The 19,862-nt window shown below is 46.9% G+C and overlaps 2 protein-coding genes across 3 annotated transcripts in view; one reads left to right on the plus strand and one right to left on the minus strand.

Annotated features, from left to right (window-relative positions):
• The window catches only part of LOC126559811 (transmembrane protein 47), a 59,703-nt gene extending 40,081 nt beyond the window's left edge, over positions 1-19,622 (plus strand). The window contains exons 1-6 of one of the 2 annotated variants that reach the window (XM_050215987.1): positions 14,479-14,625; positions 17,945-18,023; positions 18,089-18,275; positions 18,349-18,498; positions 18,582-18,644; positions 19,339-19,622. In XM_050215987.1, coding sequence (XP_050071944.1) covers positions 14,480-14,625; positions 17,945-18,023; positions 18,089-18,275; positions 18,349-18,498; positions 18,582-18,644; positions 19,339-19,499 — 786 coding nt within the window. In that variant the 5' untranslated portion in view covers position 14,479 and the 3' untranslated portion in view covers positions 19,500-19,622. Of the gene's footprint in view, positions 1-14,478; positions 14,626-17,944; positions 18,024-18,088; positions 18,276-18,348; positions 18,499-18,581; positions 18,645-19,338 lie in introns of those variants that run through there. The other variant, XM_050215995.1, reaches the window with a different exon arrangement.
• Positions 4,119-19,862, minus strand: part of LOC126561877 (uncharacterized) — a 179,114-nt gene continuing 163,370 nt past the window's right edge. The window contains exons 2-5 of the mRNA XM_050218275.1: positions 9,617-11,594; positions 8,396-9,536; positions 5,968-7,884; positions 4,119-4,954 (exon numbers count right to left, since the gene is read on the minus strand). Of these exons, the coding sequence (XP_050074232.1) occupies positions 4,125-4,954; positions 5,968-7,884; positions 8,396-9,536; positions 9,617-11,578 (5,850 nt within the window). The 5' untranslated portion in view covers positions 11,579-11,594 and the 3' untranslated portion in view covers positions 4,119-4,124. The remainder of the gene's footprint in view (positions 4,955-5,967; positions 7,885-8,395; positions 9,537-9,616; positions 11,595-19,862) is intronic.

Raw genomic sequence — 19,862 nt, forward strand, 5'->3', positions numbered from 1 at the left:
GGAGTTAGTCCACAGGATCCGAAACGAATGAACCTGGTTTTTGTGCCGAAGTCTACGCACACTATCATAAACCTTTTTCAACCTCTTGCATTGAGCGCCAGCAGTATGAATGAGTAGGCCTGCCTCCTTTCTTCCTTAGTCCTGTAGGAGAATAATCCACTCAAAACGAAATCGAAACCGAGATCGGGCGTGTTCGGGAGTCCATTTTAGAAAAGTCGAATATCAATTCAAAATCCCAGATGTAAACCAAATCCCCTAGCTGCCATTGCCTATCTCTGATAATTCCTGTTATTAACGTTTAATGACAGCTTGTTTGGTTTAATGTTTGAACTCTGAATGCCTTTTTTGCTCTTTGAAAAATATGCCAATGAAGTGTCAATAAAAGTGTTCTATTATGGACCAATGCAACTCATCGATTAATCGCCCGCCCTTAAATTTGCTATCTCAACTCTGTACAAATTGTATAAATTTCTACCCAAAGGGGTTTCTTACGGTGTGTGCACGGTCATGCAATCGCAACGTATTAATGTTGTTTCGTAAATATATTTGTGATTTGAAGTAAAATTTTCACAGGCAAAATGAGTCACTGTATCTCAGAAACTACAATTGGACGCTTCAATACGAGTGAAAATATTTATATGAAGCTTTGGAACAAAGATCATGAAAAGATAATATAATTTATAAATTAATGAGCATTTCATCTCATTTTAAAATTTTGTGTTCATAAAAAATCAAATGCACGCCCACATTATTCTTAGGCGATTGATTTTTTTTGCGAAATTTCCAGCTTCCATTTCACTGTAAGATTTGTAATTGTGTTTTCCTATGATTACAATACCCATTCCTAAAGTCATGAAGCATTCGTGATTTGGAATCTGGTTCACGAATTAGGACGAATTACGCACACTTGATCATTTTTGTGTAAACAGCATCATTGCATCCCTTTTTGCCTCATCATGCTCCGTGCTCTTCATAATGTGTCATACCTCTGCCGAACCAAGCAACAACACGAAGGTTTCGACACAGCCCTGGCGACAATGAGGTTAATTTCATCATGACCTCTCTTTCATTTTTCATGCTCTGTCTCCCTCTTCTCGGACTTGGTGAAGTGATTGGATATAGAATGTGATGCTTTTTTCATGTGATTTCTGTGATATTGTTAACAAGATCTACATTTTTCGTCGAGAAAATGCTCGTGACGAAATTGGATAGTTTCGACCCTGGTAACAATCCGAACGAGAAAATATATTAAATTCTCTCGGCTTGTTCTCGTCTTGCTCTGGTCTTGTTGGTACAAATCCGTTCACTCGAGAACAAGAGTACATGAACCGCTGGTTCACTCAAAACCAGCCGCAATAAATCGCTGGTCTGAAGTACAAGACGAAATGAACCGCTAGTCTGAAGTACAAGACGAAATGAACCGCTAGTCCGAAGTACAACCCTGGTGACAATATGTCACCATATGTTTTCTTGTTCGGATTGTTACCAGGGTCGAAACCATCCAATTTCGGCACTAGCATTTTCTCGACGAAAAACGTAGATCTTGTTAACAATATCACACGGATCACATGAAAAAAGCATTACATTTTATATCCAATCACTTCACCAAGTCCGAGAAGAGGGAGACAGAGCATGAAAAATGAAAGAGAGGTCATGATGAAATTAACCTCATTGTCGCCAGGGTTCACACGCTATGTCCGAGGAGAGGGAGACAGAGCATAAAAAATGAAAAAGAGGTCATGATGAAATGAACCTCATTGTCGCCAGGGCAGACTGCAGCTTCCCATCCATGTAGGTACCCGATCTACGACCTGATCCAGGCTACGCACTTACTGTGCTCGCCGCCGGTGCCTCGTGCCGAGCTGGGTTTCGCTGACGAAGATTGTCTCAGCATCAAACTTGCCAAGAGCGTTTGCTTCCTCCACTCGGATGGTCCAAGACTCATGAAGTTAACACCTTTCATGCCGATATTGACGATTGATTGATTAAAGCTACTGTTTACGTTTTACTTAAGATGAAACATTTATTTATTAAATAAATGCACACGTAGCGATCAAACAGCTGTGCGACACCCTTTTTCTGTGTGTCCTTCCCATTTAGCATTCCAATTGTACGGCAGGCTTCGCTTTCGTGGTGCTGCTTCCGTTTTCCTTCCTCGTTTTTCGTTTTCTGTCTAGAACGGCAAAGGGGCACCAGTAAACTTGTTGTTCGGCTAAAACATAATTCCGAATCCTGTTTGGGTTTTGTTTCTTTTTTGTGTTTTCTTTTTCTTTTCAATCGGAACCGAACGCTTTTGGGGGAAGAGTCCTTTACCTTCGACATTTTCTCTTTTTCGTTCATACAGTTGAGAGTACGGGGGTACTTTTGGCCCCCGAGCGGGCTCGCTGTCATGGGTATCGGTTTCACAATGATTTTTATTCATGTTTTCTAGTTTTTTTTCTTTTTGTTGTGATTAACAAACATACATTTTAATCCGTTTTTCGTTTCGATCTGCACCTTAAACCTAGCGACATTTTATTCCATGTTTCTTCTTTTAGTTGTAGGGGTTTGTTTTTCCGCGCGTCAGGGAGGCATTCATTTAGTTGCTATTTTTATTTCTCTCCTCTCACACTCCCTTTACCTCCATGTCTAATTAACTTGTGGTTTACCGTTACTTCGTGGTTTTTACGCTGCGCTGTTTTGTTTCCGCTTTTGCTGATCCTCTAACTCCTTTATTTCTATACATAAAGAGCACACAATAGCTCTTCCATTATTTAGCGAATAGCGCAATAAGCGCGAGATGGAGGAAGGTGCACCGTGCAAAAACTGCCCTAACCTACACACGCGCATGGTTTGTTTTTTTTTCTTTTTGAAACTCGTTCAAATATTTCAACTGCCCGCACAAACGGAAAGATTGTTGTTCTTTCGATGGCGGTGTGATGTTGTTTGAGTAGTAGATGGTAGTTGAAGAGCGATTTTCGAACAATTTTTACAACTATCGTGAAAATTTGACAAATAAATCATAAACTCAAAACGTTGCATGTCTAGTAGTCTCCTGAGTAGCCCTCGTCTGCCAAAACCTGATGTATCTCGGAGTCCCTCTCTAGTGGACGTATAGAGTCTGTGGTTATCATCAAGGATGGTTTCCTTTGTCTCTTTTTTTACGGACGGACTGAAATAACTTTACGGGCTGTGTGGTTCGTCCATTAGCATCGGTAAGCCAGGGTGCGGGGGGGGGTCTATAAGCCTTTTGGCTTATAGAGGATGGTCCCCACAATGTCGACCCCCACAATAGTCTTGGATACCTTCTTTTCCTTATGAGTCATGATTTCAGTTCAGAGATTTTTCAGTTAGTTCTTTGGACCTGCTCAAATACAACAATCTAGGGATGTAACCGCAGTTGGTGATCGGTTACAATGGAGAGAGGTATAGGAACTAGACACTAAAACCTCAGGAGATCGTGGCTATTCAGATCTGTTGTAAACCGCATGCATAGGAAATTATGAAAACGGAACCTATCAAAAGTTGCTCTCTTGCTTTCCTCTTCTTTCGCCTTCTTTGTAACGCGTATTCTGTGACATCAATTTTTCAAACACACTGTGTGCCTCTTGCTGTTTGTCTTTCAATCGTCATTCTCTCAGATTCTGGTTGTCGCGAACTCCATCTCCAATCTTCGTTTAAATAGCAGACGAAACACGCACACCTTTGTATGCAAAATTCTTGAATCCCTCCTTGTGCTTCTCTATTAACACAATCGCTTCACTCGTTTCGTTACTGTCCCAATGGACACGTACTACTGCACACGATGCTACCCCTCACCTTACGGAATACACCTGTGAAGCATCTACTTATCTTCACACCTTTTGAAGCGGTATTATGTGACCATAATTATCACAATAAAATATCGCATATAGACGAAAAAATGAACGAATCGCAAAAATTAAAGATCACTAAAGGTGTAATAATAAAAGTAATATAAATAAATGTGGTAAAAAAAAATATATCGGCCGCCCTTCTTCACAATTGAGCGACTGTGTGCATCCTTATCGATTTTTTCTCCCAGCTTTTGTCAAATCAAGAAAAAACCAAACACCTCGGGTTTGGGGGTCGTCCTAACGACGCCCTCTCTTCGCCCCCACCGAACCTTAGTTATGTACAATAGTCGATGAGTGTTGAATGTTGCGCTCGAACTCTTCCAGACTCATCGCCTGACCGATGTTCAGCGACGGTAGCTTACCGGCCGACGCTTGGGCGAGCAGTTCGGGCGAAAACCAGCGGGCAAGCTGGTTGCTGGTTGGGGACAGCCCACCATCACGGTTGTAGTTGATAACGCCGCCACCGGACGGTGGTGCGTTTACGGATGCGTTCTGTTGTTGGGGTTGCTGCTGACCACCACCATTACCGCCACTACCACCAGCACCACCGACGGACATGCCAGGCAGTCGGAACGGTTGCTGTGGCGTCATTGTCATGTGCTGCTGCTGCTGCACGTGCTGATTACGGATAGCACGTTGTTGCTGCTGGTGACGCTGCTGCTGATGGAGCAATTGCTGCATATGGGGACTGATTATGTTGGGTGAATGTTGTTGCGGCGGCTGCTGCTGCTGTTGTTGTTGGGGCTGCTGCTGCTGTTGGGGTGGCTGTGTTATGGGATGATGCGCACCAAGAATCGGATTACCGCTGCGATTGTTGTTGAATGGTTGCTGCTGGAAATCCATGTTGCCAGAAAAGTTCATCGGAGATAGACCGTGCTGGGGTAGTGTATGTATCAACGGCATTTGCTGCTGCTGCTGCTGCTGTTGTTGTTGCTGCTGCTGTTGTTGCTGTTGTTGTTGCTGCTGCTGTTGTTGCTGTTGCTGCTGTTGTTGCTGCTGCTGCTGCTGTTGCTGCTGCTGCTGTTGTTGCTGCTGCTGCTGCTGCTGCTGCTGCTGCTGCTGTAGCTGTGGTGGTACCTGAGCACCGTTTCCACTTCCACCTAAAACAAATTTAATTAAACCGAAATGCTTTATGTTAGCTAGAGTTCTTAGCATTTAAAGTATAATCACAACACAACAGTACAAACAATGCGGAAATCGAGTGACACAACATTTTTCGACTTGAGCACACATTACATCATTTTGAACTACTACGCTGTTTCAATTGATAACAAAATTTCAGATTATTTTAAAATTAGTGTTGTGCGTACTGAGACACAGTACTTCACAAAGAGTTTTTACAGCTCTTTTGAGATTCGAATCGCAAAGTGTTTAACATTTCCTAGAACTATTTAGAAAATCTTCAGATACGACACTTTCTACACGTAGACTATAACTATGTGTATCATGCTCTTGGATGAAGGAATTTTTATACTGAGTGATTAACAATCCAAGCGAGAAATGAGAAGTGAATAGTAAATGCTAAATGGAACGGAAATTTTCAGGGAGAATTCCATGCGGCAGAACCTGGCGAACCTCTTCATCAACTTCAAAGACCGTATACGATAGAATAGCCAGTGTAAAACTGTACGAAGCAAATGAGCTCATTTGGAATCAACAGTCAACAGTCTGGTCGTGTCATTAGAATGAACAAAAACAACACCCAGCCGGTAAAATCCTTTTACGTCGCCACGTACAAAGGAGGCAGAGGAGAGGGCAGGAGGGACGACCCAAATTGAGTTGGTGTGATGGCGTTCATGCTTCCGCCCGAAAGGCTGGGATAATGAACCGGTAGACGACAGCGTTGGACCGCGAACGTTTTAGAGGATTTCTGCAGCAGGCCAAGACCGTGAAGCGATTGTAACGCCTGATAAGTAAGTTAGTAAATGGAACACCCTAAACGTTCCGAATCTCCAAACCGATGATCATGTTGAAGGTATGGAAAAAGTGCCGAATCTGACAGATTTCTAAACAAAGCTACCAGTCGATTGAAAGTATCGTAGCTAAAGTGGGAAAATGTTGTGCATCTTGATTCCAACATTGTTACATAAGACTAACTGTGTGTGTGACATACCTTTGAGTATTGGTCGCCCTTGTGGTTTCGGCATGCTAATGTGTTGCTGCTGCGGCGGCGTTTGTTGCTGGGGTTGCGACTGTGCGGCTTGATTTTGTTGCTGCTGCTGTTGTTGCTGTTGCTGCTGAGCAAGTTGCGGTAGCAATAGTGCCTGTTGACCAGCAGTTGGCTGTGTTTGGGTCAGATTCGGTTGCTGCTGGGGCTGCGGTTGCTGCTGCTGCAATTGTTTCATATTCCACGGAATGTTGTTTGGCATCGCAGGCTGCATATTCCGCATCGCACCAACCACAGACGATGGGATTGGCGTGATCGGAGCCATTACATTCAGTATCGCTACCGGCCGATGGTTCTGTCCGGGGACGCCCGGTGCATGGTGATGCATCATATTCATCGGCGGCGGATGTGGTCCAGCAGCTTGCGGCCCGAACGGTGTCGGCTGGCCAGACATATTGCGCTGCTGCTGATGGTCCGCTTGCGGTGGTTGAGAATCGTTAGGGAACGGTCCCGGTTGCGACTGTTGCTGCGAGCCTGGCTGCGGCGGTTGCATCCCATGCATTACTGGATGCTGTCCGGCATGTGGATGCAGTGGGAACGGTTTCTGCTGCTGCTGCTGCGCCTGTTGCAGATGCATCTGCTGCTTCATGTACTGGTGATGTTGCATTTCCAACAGTGCAGATATGCTCACACCCATACGTCCCGAGTCTACGTCTGGCATGTGCTGTTGCTGCTCGCTAAGCAACATTTGCTGATGGGCAGGTAATGGCAGTTGCTGCTGGGATAATTGAGGAGCTTGCTGCTGTTGCATATGGTGTGGAATCACGTTGTCCGGTTCCTTGTCCTGGGCGGCAGTCATCTTGCGCAACACCGATGTAGGTGTGAATGCTAGCGGTGTAGGTGAAGCAACCTGTTGCGCCTGCAGCATGTTTTGCTTCGAAGGCGAAACGGAGTTCGCGGTACCGATCATACGGCCACCGGGGCCTCCCTTCAGCATGGCGGACGACGGTGAAGCCATGGTAACCGTTTCAACCGCATTCGCTGGCCCTCCAGCGGACATTGGCTGCCCCAGGGATGGTGCCGGTTGGGCCTGTTGTTGCTGCTCAGCAACGTTGGAATGTTGCGAATGGCGCTGCTCCGGCAAGGATTCCGCGCCCGCTGCTGATGGATGATGCGGCATCGATGGATCCTGTTCCGGCTGGGATTGTGGTTGGAGATGTGGGAAGTTTTGCATCGGTTGTGATGGTGCATTCTGGTGATTTAACGGTTGTTCCTTCAGCTTGAGCTGCATCTCTTGCGACACTTGCTCCGGTTGCTGTGATTGTTGTGGTTGAGATGAAGATTGCTGCTGCTGTGGAGTTGGTTGCTGTAGCTGTGATGGTTGCTGCGGCGGTTGCTGCTGTTGCTGCTGCTGCTGTTGCTGCTGCTGCTGCTGTTGCTGTTGCTGCTGCTGCTGCTGCTGCTGCTGCTGTTCCTGTCTTTTACGATAGTTCTCACGCTGTTCCTCCAGCTTTTTTCTTATCAGCGCGTTCTGCAGGATAGACTGCGTGTGGTATTGCAGCTCACGCGGTGACGGAATACGCTGCGGCATCCCGTTCGGCAGCGGCGAAAGGCGCACCTGTTGCTTGGGATGAAATAGCAAATTTGCGTTGGCACCGGCAGGCGCAGGAGGCGGTGGTATCGGCATTGGCATTGGCGGTTGAATACTGTTCGGATTGAGGAGCAGGCTGGGCGAAACGACACGGGATCCACCGTTACAGGCACCCAGTACGGCGGAAATAATTTCCCGGTGTGATTGGGCCGTCGCTGGATTTGCTAACTGCTGCCAGAGACTGTGTTGCGTCACTTCGCCGCGGGCAACAGCCATCATCAGGGTTTGCGTTTCCGGACGCTTCAACAGCTCGGTGTGGCGTTGATCGGTTCCTGTGTGGACGGAGAGAAAAACAAAACAAACCCGATCAATACTAAAAGGTATAATTATTTAAAACTTATTATACAGTCCTTGAGCTCTTTTGCATTTTGGATGACAACGATCAACATGATATATGTCAGATCGTCGTTCTTGAAATAACAAAAAAAATCCCCTTACTACCTTCAAAAGTCTGCCGTTAAGAAAAATAAACTTGCACCTTCATTTCATACTTGAGTGAAGCAAGCACAAGAGAGATTTACATCAGACTCGCGAAGATGGAAATCTACTACTAGTTTGAGGCTCTCCTATGATTCTCCTTGATAACAGAAGATTATCAAAATATCCAGCAAATGGCAATGTAGCAATGATTTAAAAAAGAGGAAGTTTTCTCATCTCTACTACCAACACTACCTGATCTGCAAAAGGCAGGAACAGGAACCGAATTCCGTCTAATTAAAGGTATGCCAGACAGTTGTTAGAGTTTAGATATATCCAAGTACATAAACATTGTTTCCCTCTTACCTGGATGGGGCATTGGAGCCATATGCATCATTTGAAGCATCGCCGGCAGTGCAGACATGGTCGTACCTTGATGCGGACCCTGACCACCCTGATGCTGGGCCGCCACGGCCGCCATATGCGCAGCGTGCGCCGGATGATTATGGTGCGCAACCGATTGTTGTGGCGGTGGCACCGGTTGTGGTGGTGCTGCCGTCGGACTCACACCATTCATCTGATTCTCGCTCATCTGGTTGAGCAGCTTCTTGAACGCAATCAGCTCCTGCTGCCGAACCGTACCACTGTCCAGTGGCTGCGGCTGTGATGCAGACTGTGGCGCTTGCTGCGCATGCATCACACCAATCGCCGGATCATTGCCCGGCATAATCAGTCGCGGAATGGCACCGATCGCCATCGGTTCCGGGAATGGTTCGTTCGCTACGGAAGCCCTACCACTGATCGCACCGGTACCGGAACCGGCGCTAGCTATATCGCTGTTCAAATCGGACAGTCGGAAGCGTGCCTCCAGCTCCTCGACGCTGTGCACCTGTCCTAAGTGGCTGGCTGGACTGGGCATCGAACCTAGGCCGGGCATGGGTAGTGGTACTGGTCCGGCAGTACGATCACCGACCGGCGGTGTAGCAGAAGCCGACGACGCACTGCCACCCGTTACACCCAACATTTGCTGCAGATTACGATTCTGCAGCTGTTGCTGATGTTCGTGGTGGAGTTGTTGCTTTTGCTGCTGCTGTTGCGCCTCGGCGTCGGTCATCATCGATTTCATGTGCTGCATAGCGGAGTGCCGGTCAAACGGTTGATTTGATTCCATCGATGGCTGATGGTGACGCTGTTGTTGCTGCGTTAGCAGTGGATCCAGCTGATGGTTCTTCAACGCCGATGAGCGGTTAAACAGCTCGAGGAATGACTGCGAGGAGTTCGATGTGGCAGCCGGTGAGATAGGTGCGAAATACTTGTTACAGGAAGCAGAAGACACATTCGCACCCTCCTCAAACGTCGCTATATCCTTCATAATCTTGTCAATATCTTCGTGGAGCGAATTCTGACGACTGCGTGTATCTTTCGTATCGTTGGAATTTCCCTTCTCGTTGTCCTGGCGGAAAAATTGCGAAAAGCGAGACTCTCGGCTACCTCCACCAACATCAATCTGGGGTAGAGTAAACAAAGAGAAAAGCACACAAATTAAAGAAGAAAGTACAACTTAGTGGTTATGAATATTTCACTCACCATCATGGAAGAGTATGTGTTCTTCAGGATGTCCATTGCGCTGTACTCGTTCAGGACACGATCGCGAAATCCGCACAGTTCCTCCATCAGCCGCATATCGTCGTTGATCGTTTCATCTCCACCACCTGATGGTTGTGATGGTGTTGAAGTTCCCCTATCGCCACTCTTCCGGATGCCATTCTCGTTCACCGTAGCTGTTCCTCCTTTCGGTCGATCACTATCTTCGCTGCTCTCGATCATTTTCAAAATATCCTGCTCGCAAGAACGGTTGCCAGAAAGCCGAACTTCATCGGTACTCTCCTGCTCGGTGTCGTCATTCAGCGACTGTGATTCTGTGGACTGCTGCTGCTGCTGCACATCCGGTTGATGTTCGGACGATCCAGAATCGTTCGTATTACCGCTGGTCGTTTCGCCGGCAGATTCGCTGCCATGCTCGGAAACCGTTTCGTCGAATCCGCGCAATTCGATCGTGTCGTGCTGGGATGTTGGTTCGCTAAACCATTCCGGTTCCTCGTTGTCGCGCCCGTTGTCACTGTTGTAGCGTCTACGATCACCGTACGACATACCACCGCCATGATGGTGATGGTGATGATGATGATGGCTGTTACTGTTGCTTGAGCTGTAGCCTCCCGATCCGTAGCTGTTGTTGTAGCCGTAATAAGATCCATCGCCGCGCCCATCACCGTATCCGCCGGAAGAAGATGCACCGCCCTTGTGAAAGCCACGCATCGGGCCACGTCCATTATCGCTTTTATCCCATCGATCTCGCCGATCACGAGGTTCACGGGAATCTCTATCGTATCCACCGCCGCCGCCACGTCCTTCATCATGATAATCTTTATCCTGACCGCTGCGTCCATCATTGTTTCGTCCGCCTCGTGAACCATCTTTACCATCCTTCCCTCCTCCATCGCGCATCGTTTCTCGATCACGAAACCCTCCGGACGAAGATGACGCATTACCGCCGCCACCACCCTGACGATAATCTCCCGACTCCATGCGATACTCCCACATGCTGTCCCGCGTCATTATACGTCCGCTTCCGATGCGACGTTCTCGTGCACCACCACCGCCGCCACCACCACCACCCCCTCCACCACCAAGCATATCACGATCGGATCGTAGCAAACTTCCGGACAAACCGAGATTTCCTGCACCCGATGAGGATGATGGTGCGGATGGCATCTGACACCCCATGTTAAATGAGCGACGTTGCGGTGACAGCACAATACCTTCCTCCTTACGCAGTCTTTCTTTTGGGTCACCTCCCGTACCTCCTCCTACGCCGCCACCGCTTCCCCCGACCGAACGACGCATCTCGTTACGCCCAACGCCGTGTCCGCCATTACCGCTGCCGGACATTGAACCACCGGAACCGCCACCCGTACCGATCCCACCAGATGTGCCACCACCTCCAACACCGTACGCGTATCGGTTGCGTCCGTATGCTCCACCTCCACTACCACCGCCGCCGCCAGGTCCACCACCATTCGGCCCATCCTCGTCGTACGGAGTTTCCGAGCGGCGTACCAGCATCGAAATCATTTTCAGATGCTTTTCCGACTTCGGATCATCCATGCACGGTGGACGCGCCTTCGATAGGTTCGAATCGCGCAACGCCAACAGCTGCGAAGCCGTGTAACGGGTCCGTGCTATACCATCCCGTTCATTGCCCCCTTCCGCTGTGGATGTGGTGGTCGGACCTTCCGCTTCAGCGTCCATCGCTGGCGAATCGTCTTCCCGGCGCTGCTGGTAGGATGATGAGCCACCGCCACCGATCTCACCGCCGTACGCCACTGTAGCGTCCTTCTTTCCACCACCACCTGGCTTGCCGGTTGCGTTCGGTGTGAGGGACCGAAGACGGCGACTCGCACCGTACAGCTCGACGTCGTCCAACAGCAGCGCACTCTTGGCGGTATGGAACGACGGGCCCTCGAGCGTATCGGAGGCCGAATCGGACATGGTGTGACTTCCTCCTCTTCCCCTTTACAGAGGGACCGTGTTGCTTGTTACGGCGTGCCACACAACACACACACACCCGTGCCTTCCGTGCAGTCTTTACAATCCGATGTTTTGTTACACGGTTCGAAAACTCCTTTCTCCTTTCTAGCCACACAAACGCGCACGCACACACACACACAATAACTTGCGATGTATACGGGGAATCGGGACCAGCTTCTTATTTGTCAGCGTTTTTCACTCGCAACTGTCATTCGCGGAATGATGGGTGGCCTGTTGTCATCACCAACAACAGCAACAATGGCAGTTTTGTTGCAAACATAAGCGATTTTACTTGCTTTTTTATGCGTTTTTTGTCCTTCCTTTTCGTTTTGCTTTGCTTTTCGATGAAATGCTTTGTGCTTCCGGGGTACTGATGCAACAAAGGCTGTTTCTACCAGCGGTGAAATATTAGTTCGTACGCATCATTATATATGGGCTACCAAAGTAGGCATTCCTAGAAGCTAACACACATATAATACCTTCAACCGTTTACAACTTCGTCTTAAAGTCTGATCACACCAGCCGGATAAAGCAATGTCCAGATCCGTTCTCCACTTGGCCCCTGCTCGTCCCTCTTCCACCAACCGCCTCCTGCACGGAGGACGGGACTTCCTCCTGGTTGGGGATGAGGCCTGTTAGATTTTACTGGATAGTTTTTCCCGACGCATATATACACACATTTACATAGCTATATACACATACACATTCACACGCACGCATCAAAATCGCACGGTACGCAAAGGGGGCCCCACAAATTGGAGTTCTTCCTCAGAAAGTTGCCACCTACTCGCAGTTGCACACACAAACACACACAATCCTTCCGTCAGTCTTCGTCGCTCTAGCTGCTTGGCTATATCACAGAATGTCTATTTTTTCCTTTCCTAGCAACCCACTGGTCAGCGCTGGACTGGCTTTCATGCGCACCCCGTTCGCTACCCTTCCACGAACCAACAACCAGTCCAAAAGCACACACACACACACATATACACACAACACACTACGGTACGGAATAACGGCTTCCTTCTGCTGCTCCGTGCATCGACGGCGGTGCACCCACTGACACCTAGGCCAAGCAACGGACAGTTGAAAGTGATCTTCTCCGCCGCAGGAAAAGCAAGCGCCCGCAGTTGCAACAGAAACCGCGTTTTTTGCGTCCCAGTAACAGGGTAAATCTTCTTCCCCCGTATTTATTCTGGCGGGCACACGTAAGCGCGTAAAAACACGAAACCGAACTTCTCTGCGAACTTCATGCAAATCGCTGCTCAGTAGAACCGTCCCGAAACAAAAATGGGCCGAAGGTGTTACATCGAGGAAGATGTCGCGAATGACACTTTCGCTGCGTTCATATTGGATTTCGGTTGAAAGCTGCACTGACAGCACGAATCCACTCCGGTCCGGTGTGTGTTGGTGCGAGACTCTACCGCGAGCAAATGAATCCACGACCGAAACGGGCCAATCACACGTACACTCCTTCGCAGCCGTATACGTACACGCTAAAGTCTGCTGTCAGCGATAGGTATTAAAGGCCTTTCCTAGTCGGGATACCAAAAGGGCTTTTTATTTATGCAAATGGTTGACTTTTTGCGTTGCGGTTGTGTGCACATATGTGCCAGATGGGATGAAATGTTAGAATTGGAATGATGGAAGTAGATTTTTTTTTAATTATTTCGAAGCTCAAATACGAACTGGATCAGATTGCTCAGAGTTACTGGAAGCTTTAAAAACTGCTCTGGTTGGTTTAAATAAAACGCAAACGGTTTTATGGTTCGTTGTATAAAAAGGTCGTTTAAAATATTTAAAACAAACATAAAATTTAGCCCGTGCGATGTTCGAGTAGAATTTCAACGTTTTGTTTTAATTTTAATCGCATTTTTGTCAACAAAATTTTATATTTCATCTGAAAAAAAGGTAGCAAAACAACCTTAAAATTATAGTAAAGGTCTTTCTGGAATCATCAACAAATGCAGGGCTGCATTGAGGCACAAATGAAGGGAGTAATTATGATTTGCTTGAAAAAATAGCTCACACTACAGCTAGCTTGCTGTGTATAACTGGCCGTTCCGTAGCTTGACAAATTTTTAATTCCTCTTGCGACACTTTTAGCTGAAAAACTCAAAACAAAACAATACTTTCGTGTGCAGTTTCTTCGCGCATCGCTAATTTAGCTAGCATTTCCTTGCTGGCTCACAATTAAAAGCCATCGTACAGTATTGAAGTGGCACATCTAAACACGCACGCTTTGAAGTGTTTTGTGCGATCTGCTTGGTCTTATTTATAAAGTCAAAACTCTCCTAGACACGAGAAGATTGCACCCAACAAAGGTACCGTGAAGAAAGTATATTTTAGTGACGAAAAAAGAGCAACAACAACATAATAACACGGTAATGATAATAATTTTAACCTACAGAATCTGCGGCATTTGTAACTTTACGTTTTAGCAAAGCACAAAGTAGGCTCCTGTTTTTTCGGTGGTGTTATTTGCTGTTTCCCGCAGGAATTGGATTGCTTTGTTTTTTTTCTTCTACACTCTCCTTTCTTTCTGGCTGGCTGGTTCGACGGTTCGAGCTCCTGGCCGGAGTTAAAGAAGTGTGTTTTGTGCAAGTCTGCACTACGGGGGGGAAAGGGATAAGAGCGTTATAGTAGGGTGTATTTATAACCAACTTCCATAAAAGGACAAAATAGAAGCATTTTATTTATAGCCGTGCACACGCAAGAGAGAGCATAAAAAAAGAAGAGGGTCAGCGATCGGTGCGCGGTTGTGTGCTGCTGGGAGGACATCTCGTCAGTCTCGCGTCAACAATCAAATATTTGTGCAGTGATTGCTAATCGAGCAACGAGGCTCGCACAGTTTCAAGTCGCAAGATGTCTAAAACCTATACCGCAAAGCATGATAATTACTATCAGAAGGAGATCGGGCTGCACAGTGTGCAGTCCATCGATGGCGAATCGTTGCCTGACTACAGCGAGTTCGATACCGAATCGGTAACGTTGGACTATTTCAAGGAAAGGTAAAGCGAACGGTTTCCATCTTACGCATGTGTGCTCTAGTTTCCCGTTTTGTGCTTGTGTGTTTTTGTTACCGTGTGTTTGTGTGTGTGCCGATATGAAAACATCCTTTTTTCCCACCTACCAGTTTCCCACGAACGGCAAGGATACATTTGTGTGATAAGGAGGGGGGGGGGGGGAGTGTTTGTATAATTTACGCCAACGGAAAACGAAATTTCCATGTTCAACAAAGCTGTACGAGGAGGACCCTTCTGGATAAAGCCGACGCTTTGTTTCTTTTTAGTTCTGGTATCCTGTAAAGCAAATCATAAACACACACGAATCATCTGTTTTTATTGTTCACATCTAACAAGTAAGGATAGCGAAACCCGGGAGTTTTACCACCTTCAACCAACAAGATGCTGGGGAAGCATAAACATTGGGAAAAAAGGTCAATTAATGTTGTGTAGGGCGGCGCGGATCGAGGACACATCGTTTCCATGCCTTGCTGCTGGTTGAATCGCCGAAACGCTATGGCGGACAAATTAACACCGTCCCAAGCAAGGGTATAAATAGAACTTAGCTTAGGACGGTGTTTGGTGAAGCAAACTAGCGCTTTCTTTCTGTTTCTGTCGGCGTGAAAAAAGAGAAGTAAGATCTATGATTTTCCGGGGGAAGAGAAGGGGGTTGGGGATTTACGTCTAGTGCCCGTCGTCTGCTAGTTCAATATCCCATCACCATTCTGGTGGACTCATCAACGCCATCACACCATCTAAGTTTGAGGACCTCGTTGATAAGCTGTCCGGTGTTTTTCTCATGACATTATTGGCCCCATTTGAGCCAGTCTGGGGGCGGCCCGGTGGTGATAGTCTGTCAGGGCCGCCGGTTGGAAAATTCAGACCGTTTCCCCCACAGTGTGGCCATGCAACTACGTGGTATATCAGCAAGTCTAGTAAGCCATTCGATGGCCGGCGTGACCTAGAAGGTCGTTTAGTCAAGAAGAAGAAGGGAAGGACTGATGTCTCATATCATGACTTGTATATTTACTTACAGTACTAATTATCAGACTCCGTCGATGTCGAATATTTTGTGCCTGGAAAACGAGTGATATAAAATAGCAGAGTTTCAAACCAATTTATTGTTAAGATCACTGAGTCTCTTCGTGGAATAAAAAAAATTAAGACTCATAAAATTGTGAAGTCTTTCTAGTGACTATTTGGGTACTGCTGCATAGGAAAGTCTCATACCGTATGCCAGGATCTGGAATGGTATGTAGAAGATGGCATCCCGAAGGTTCCACCTCTGAGTCTCGGATGACTCTCTCTCTCGCCGCCAGATTGATGAGAAGACAGACAAGCAGGGGAGTGTGTGCCGTGCACCCGTATGACAGGGCGATGCAAAACAGGCGACTCCCAGTATAACTGACCGGTAGATGTAAATTCTCTACAGCGAGACTTAAGATGGACTACATCTTAAAGACAGCATCTAACGCGACAATTACAGAACGCCTATGACGCCCCCAGCCAGTAAAGAGACTGTGTGAGAAACACAGTCTGCAAAACCCTGTTTACACGTGTTGCGATATCCTTCTACTCGCTACTGCCTCTGTGGCGATGTTTCCAAGTGGCCGGACTGTACCTGTTGCGCCGGTGAGCCGTTCCTGCCGTTGGGATAGGTGGAAAGTTCTCCGAGGAGGACACTTTCTTCCTTCCAGCTTAGCTGGAGCGTTCTTAAAAAGACCTGATCGTCTCCCAAGTTTTGCTGTCAGCGCACATCTCGACTGCGTAAAATGTCCATTGTGAGCTGTTTGTGACTGAATAAAACATGACCGACGAAGTAGCTGAGGGATCCGTGCCCCGCGAGGAATTGGGTTAGGAAAAACTTCACTTCTTCATGCTTTCGGTCAAATCAGTTCAAAATACTGATCTTCATCCCCGGTGCTGCTGAATGCACCCCTGCTGAAATCCAACGCTGTTGCCATCGCCGCATTGTTTCCTCTCGTCTTGTCTTTCTAATGTTTGGTATCGTGACTCCTCCATGGCAATCGGTGAGGATGTGGCGGACGGTGATGTGTACGCCACGGAAGCTGCAGAATGGAGGACTGGATTTTTTGTCACAGGCGGGCGTCCGGTTCAAGGGCTGGGCTTGTTGTTGAGGTCTAGGTTGTGCCAGGTGGTGTTCCAGTGTTGGGAAAGTTGATGTTGACAAAGTGGAGAGTTGAAAGGGTGTTGTGTGCTTCCGTCGACCCAGAATCCAGCAGAAAGCGATTGTCGGGGATGTCTAGGAGCTGAATGCGGGGGTATTTCGTAGTGCCGTGTACCAGAGCGATCAGAAAACTGTCGGTGAAGAATACGTTCGATCGCTCGGTCCTGTAGTCGGCTTCGCCTGGTCATTGCGATGCTTACAAACCTGTCATCTGTCTGTCTTCAAATTAAGCAGTAGTACATTACGATATCATTCCTCTTTGGCCGCCATAACAACCACAAACATAAAATAGTCATTTCGTTAGAAACACATAACTAATAACAGATTATCTTCACATAGGTTTGGATCGTTTCTTCGACTAACTCGTACGGGTACGGCATAGACATTGATTCATATTCACCAAACGACTGGCCTCTAATAACATCTGCTAGTTCAGCATCCGATGCATTTACGGCTGGGAATGAACTAATCAATGTCCAATAATATCATCGCTTGCTTCGTACCGGCGTGTACCATCACATTCGCCTTTGGGTTCTTGTGACCTTTTTGTCGCAGTGTTTCTTTTATATGATTACCCATAACGGCACCTAACCCTACCGGGCCAGAACCCCGAACACAGAACTTCCATACAAACGGGTAAACCAAAACGCATCCAAACTTACACAACACACTCATACACATACACATACCCACCAATCAGTCTGTCGTTATTCTGTGTTTTATCAATGCATAACCGATAAACTGTAGAGTACGAATAATACAGCGCAGTGTGCTGAGGCGTGAAGAGTTGTGTATTTCATATTTTGCTTTCTATGCTTGCTGCTTCTGCTGTCCATTCTGCCCTGACCGGAACCTAACTTAACCTATGCGGTGCATGTTGTTGAATGGCTGGGCAGCTGCTGCAATCATCCCGTTAAAAGGAAAGCTTCTTAAAAGAGCAATAGAGTGCGCGCGGAAACAAACAAACACCTATACGTAAAATTTCTGCGTAGTTTAAGGCTTTTTGAGGTGAGTTCGCGTGCAGGCATAGACTACTATTTACCCCCTTAAAAAAAAAAAGAGTGTCAACGGTCCATTATCTGTGCGCTAATTTTGTTTTATTTCATGTGTGTATTTCCATCGCCTCACCCACAAAAGCACCAAACGTGGACCTTCGCCAGACAAAATGGCACCAACGACCACAATTGAAACTGTCACCATCACTCGACCACTGAAGGTAACAACCGTTGAAAATTGATTGCAACTTAACACTATTTTCAAAAACCTATAACGTCTTTCCAGGTTATTGCCTTCATCTGCGGTGTCATCGTTATCATTTTAATGATTCTAGCACTTACCTCCACCGATTGGCTAATGGCGGAAAGTTGGCGCCAAGGATTGTTCGTTCACTGCATTGAGGAAGGTTATGAACTGCCGTTGCCATTCAACCTGCAAGACCCGGCTGGCTGCTATCCCAGCCGCGATGTCGGTAAGTTTTGTCTGCAGCACGCACACAGGGCTCGGTAAGGGGTTAGAATGATGGCTCATACGAATGCTTACAGCGTACATTAAGGCAACGGCGGCGCTCTGCATTATCACCCTCGTTACCGACGCGCTGGCAACCTTTCTGACCGGATTGGGTCTGCGTACGCAGGATCACAACCTGAAGTACAAGTTCTACCGTGTAGCAGTTCTCATCATGATGGTTGCACGTAAGTATTGGTGACGTGCAGGAATTGATTGGAACGTTTTATAATGCTTCTTTTGGTTGTGTTTTTTTCTCTCTCTCTTTCAGTGATATCGCTTCTCATCGCAGTGATCCTATATCCGATTTGCTTTGCTGCTGAATTGAACATTGGTAAGTAGCAAACACGTAATTACAAATCGCTAGTTGTGGAGGCGTACCATTGGTTTCGTTTCGGGTTTGATCAGCTAGAAAGGATCCTAACTTCCAAGCTCAAGGTTGGCTCTATAACCTCAAGAGGACTTGAGGTGTTGGCTTCTTTGACTTAGCTTACCCTTAACTATCGTGCCTACGGAGTCGTTTGAAGACCAGCGTAAGGTCTTAGGGCCTCTAAAAGAAAACGAGTTTTCCAAGTAATTTCTTAGCGATATCACCTAGCAAAATTGTTGAAGTTAGTTGCAAAGGTTTACTCTTCTCCATAGAGATTATAAAACTCATAAACTACTGTAAGTTTCTAGGTGATTGTGCAGAGTTCGGATAAGACTTATCAAGCAATTGTTTGGTATCCTTCAAAAATCAATTATCAGCCCCCCAAATTTATTTTTACTTATCCTTTGCACTAACCAGCACTGCTTTAATTAATTTTTTGTGCCGCAACCTACACATCAGGACTACAACTTATTTACCCACTCGTTGGGCAGGTTTTTACTAACTAACTATCAGAATAAACAAATCAAGTTCTTGAGATTGTAGTTGCAAAAGAAGTTTAAGCATATCTTGAATAGAATGTCCATCTAAACGAATTATTTTCGAACTTATATTTTCTTGCACTACATGTTTTTCTTCCTGCTTTTTCTCTCCTTTGCAGCCAACCGGTTGGTTTGGGAGTTCGGTTGGGCGTACGGTGTTGGCTGGGGCGCGGCCATCTTTCTGTTCGGTGCCGTCGTGCTGCTGCTGTGCGACAAAGAGTCGGAGGAGATCTACTACAAGGAAAGGAAAATTGTACACGACGCATCGTTAAGAGACTAGGCCAGGGCACACGCTCTGCCCGACGTTGTGCTTTAGACAATAGGAGAGAAACTCAAGAGAAGAACACGCTAAATCACGCACCCATCATCAACGGCGCAGCAGCGGCGAATGCCGCGATCGTAACCGAATCTCGTCCCCCCGCACCGGCCCCTCGAAAATCGCGATCAATTTTGCGGTTTTTATGCGTCTTTTTACCAGATCTTATATACATCAACTTACTTTGATACGGCAAATAGCGCAATGATTCGAAAAGAAAGTGAATGCGGAAAGCCGTTTTTAAAATTTCGATTATTCGCACGCTTTTTTTCTCCGCCCTAAAACACACACATCATTACAGCGGTCAGCTGGTAGCAAAAAGGAGGG

The sequence above is a fragment of the Anopheles maculipalpis genome, chromosome X (assembly GCF_943734695.1).
Source record: "Anopheles maculipalpis chromosome X, idAnoMacuDA_375_x, whole genome shotgun sequence".
NCBI lineage: Eukaryota > Metazoa > Arthropoda > Insecta > Diptera > Culicidae > Anopheles > Anopheles maculipalpis.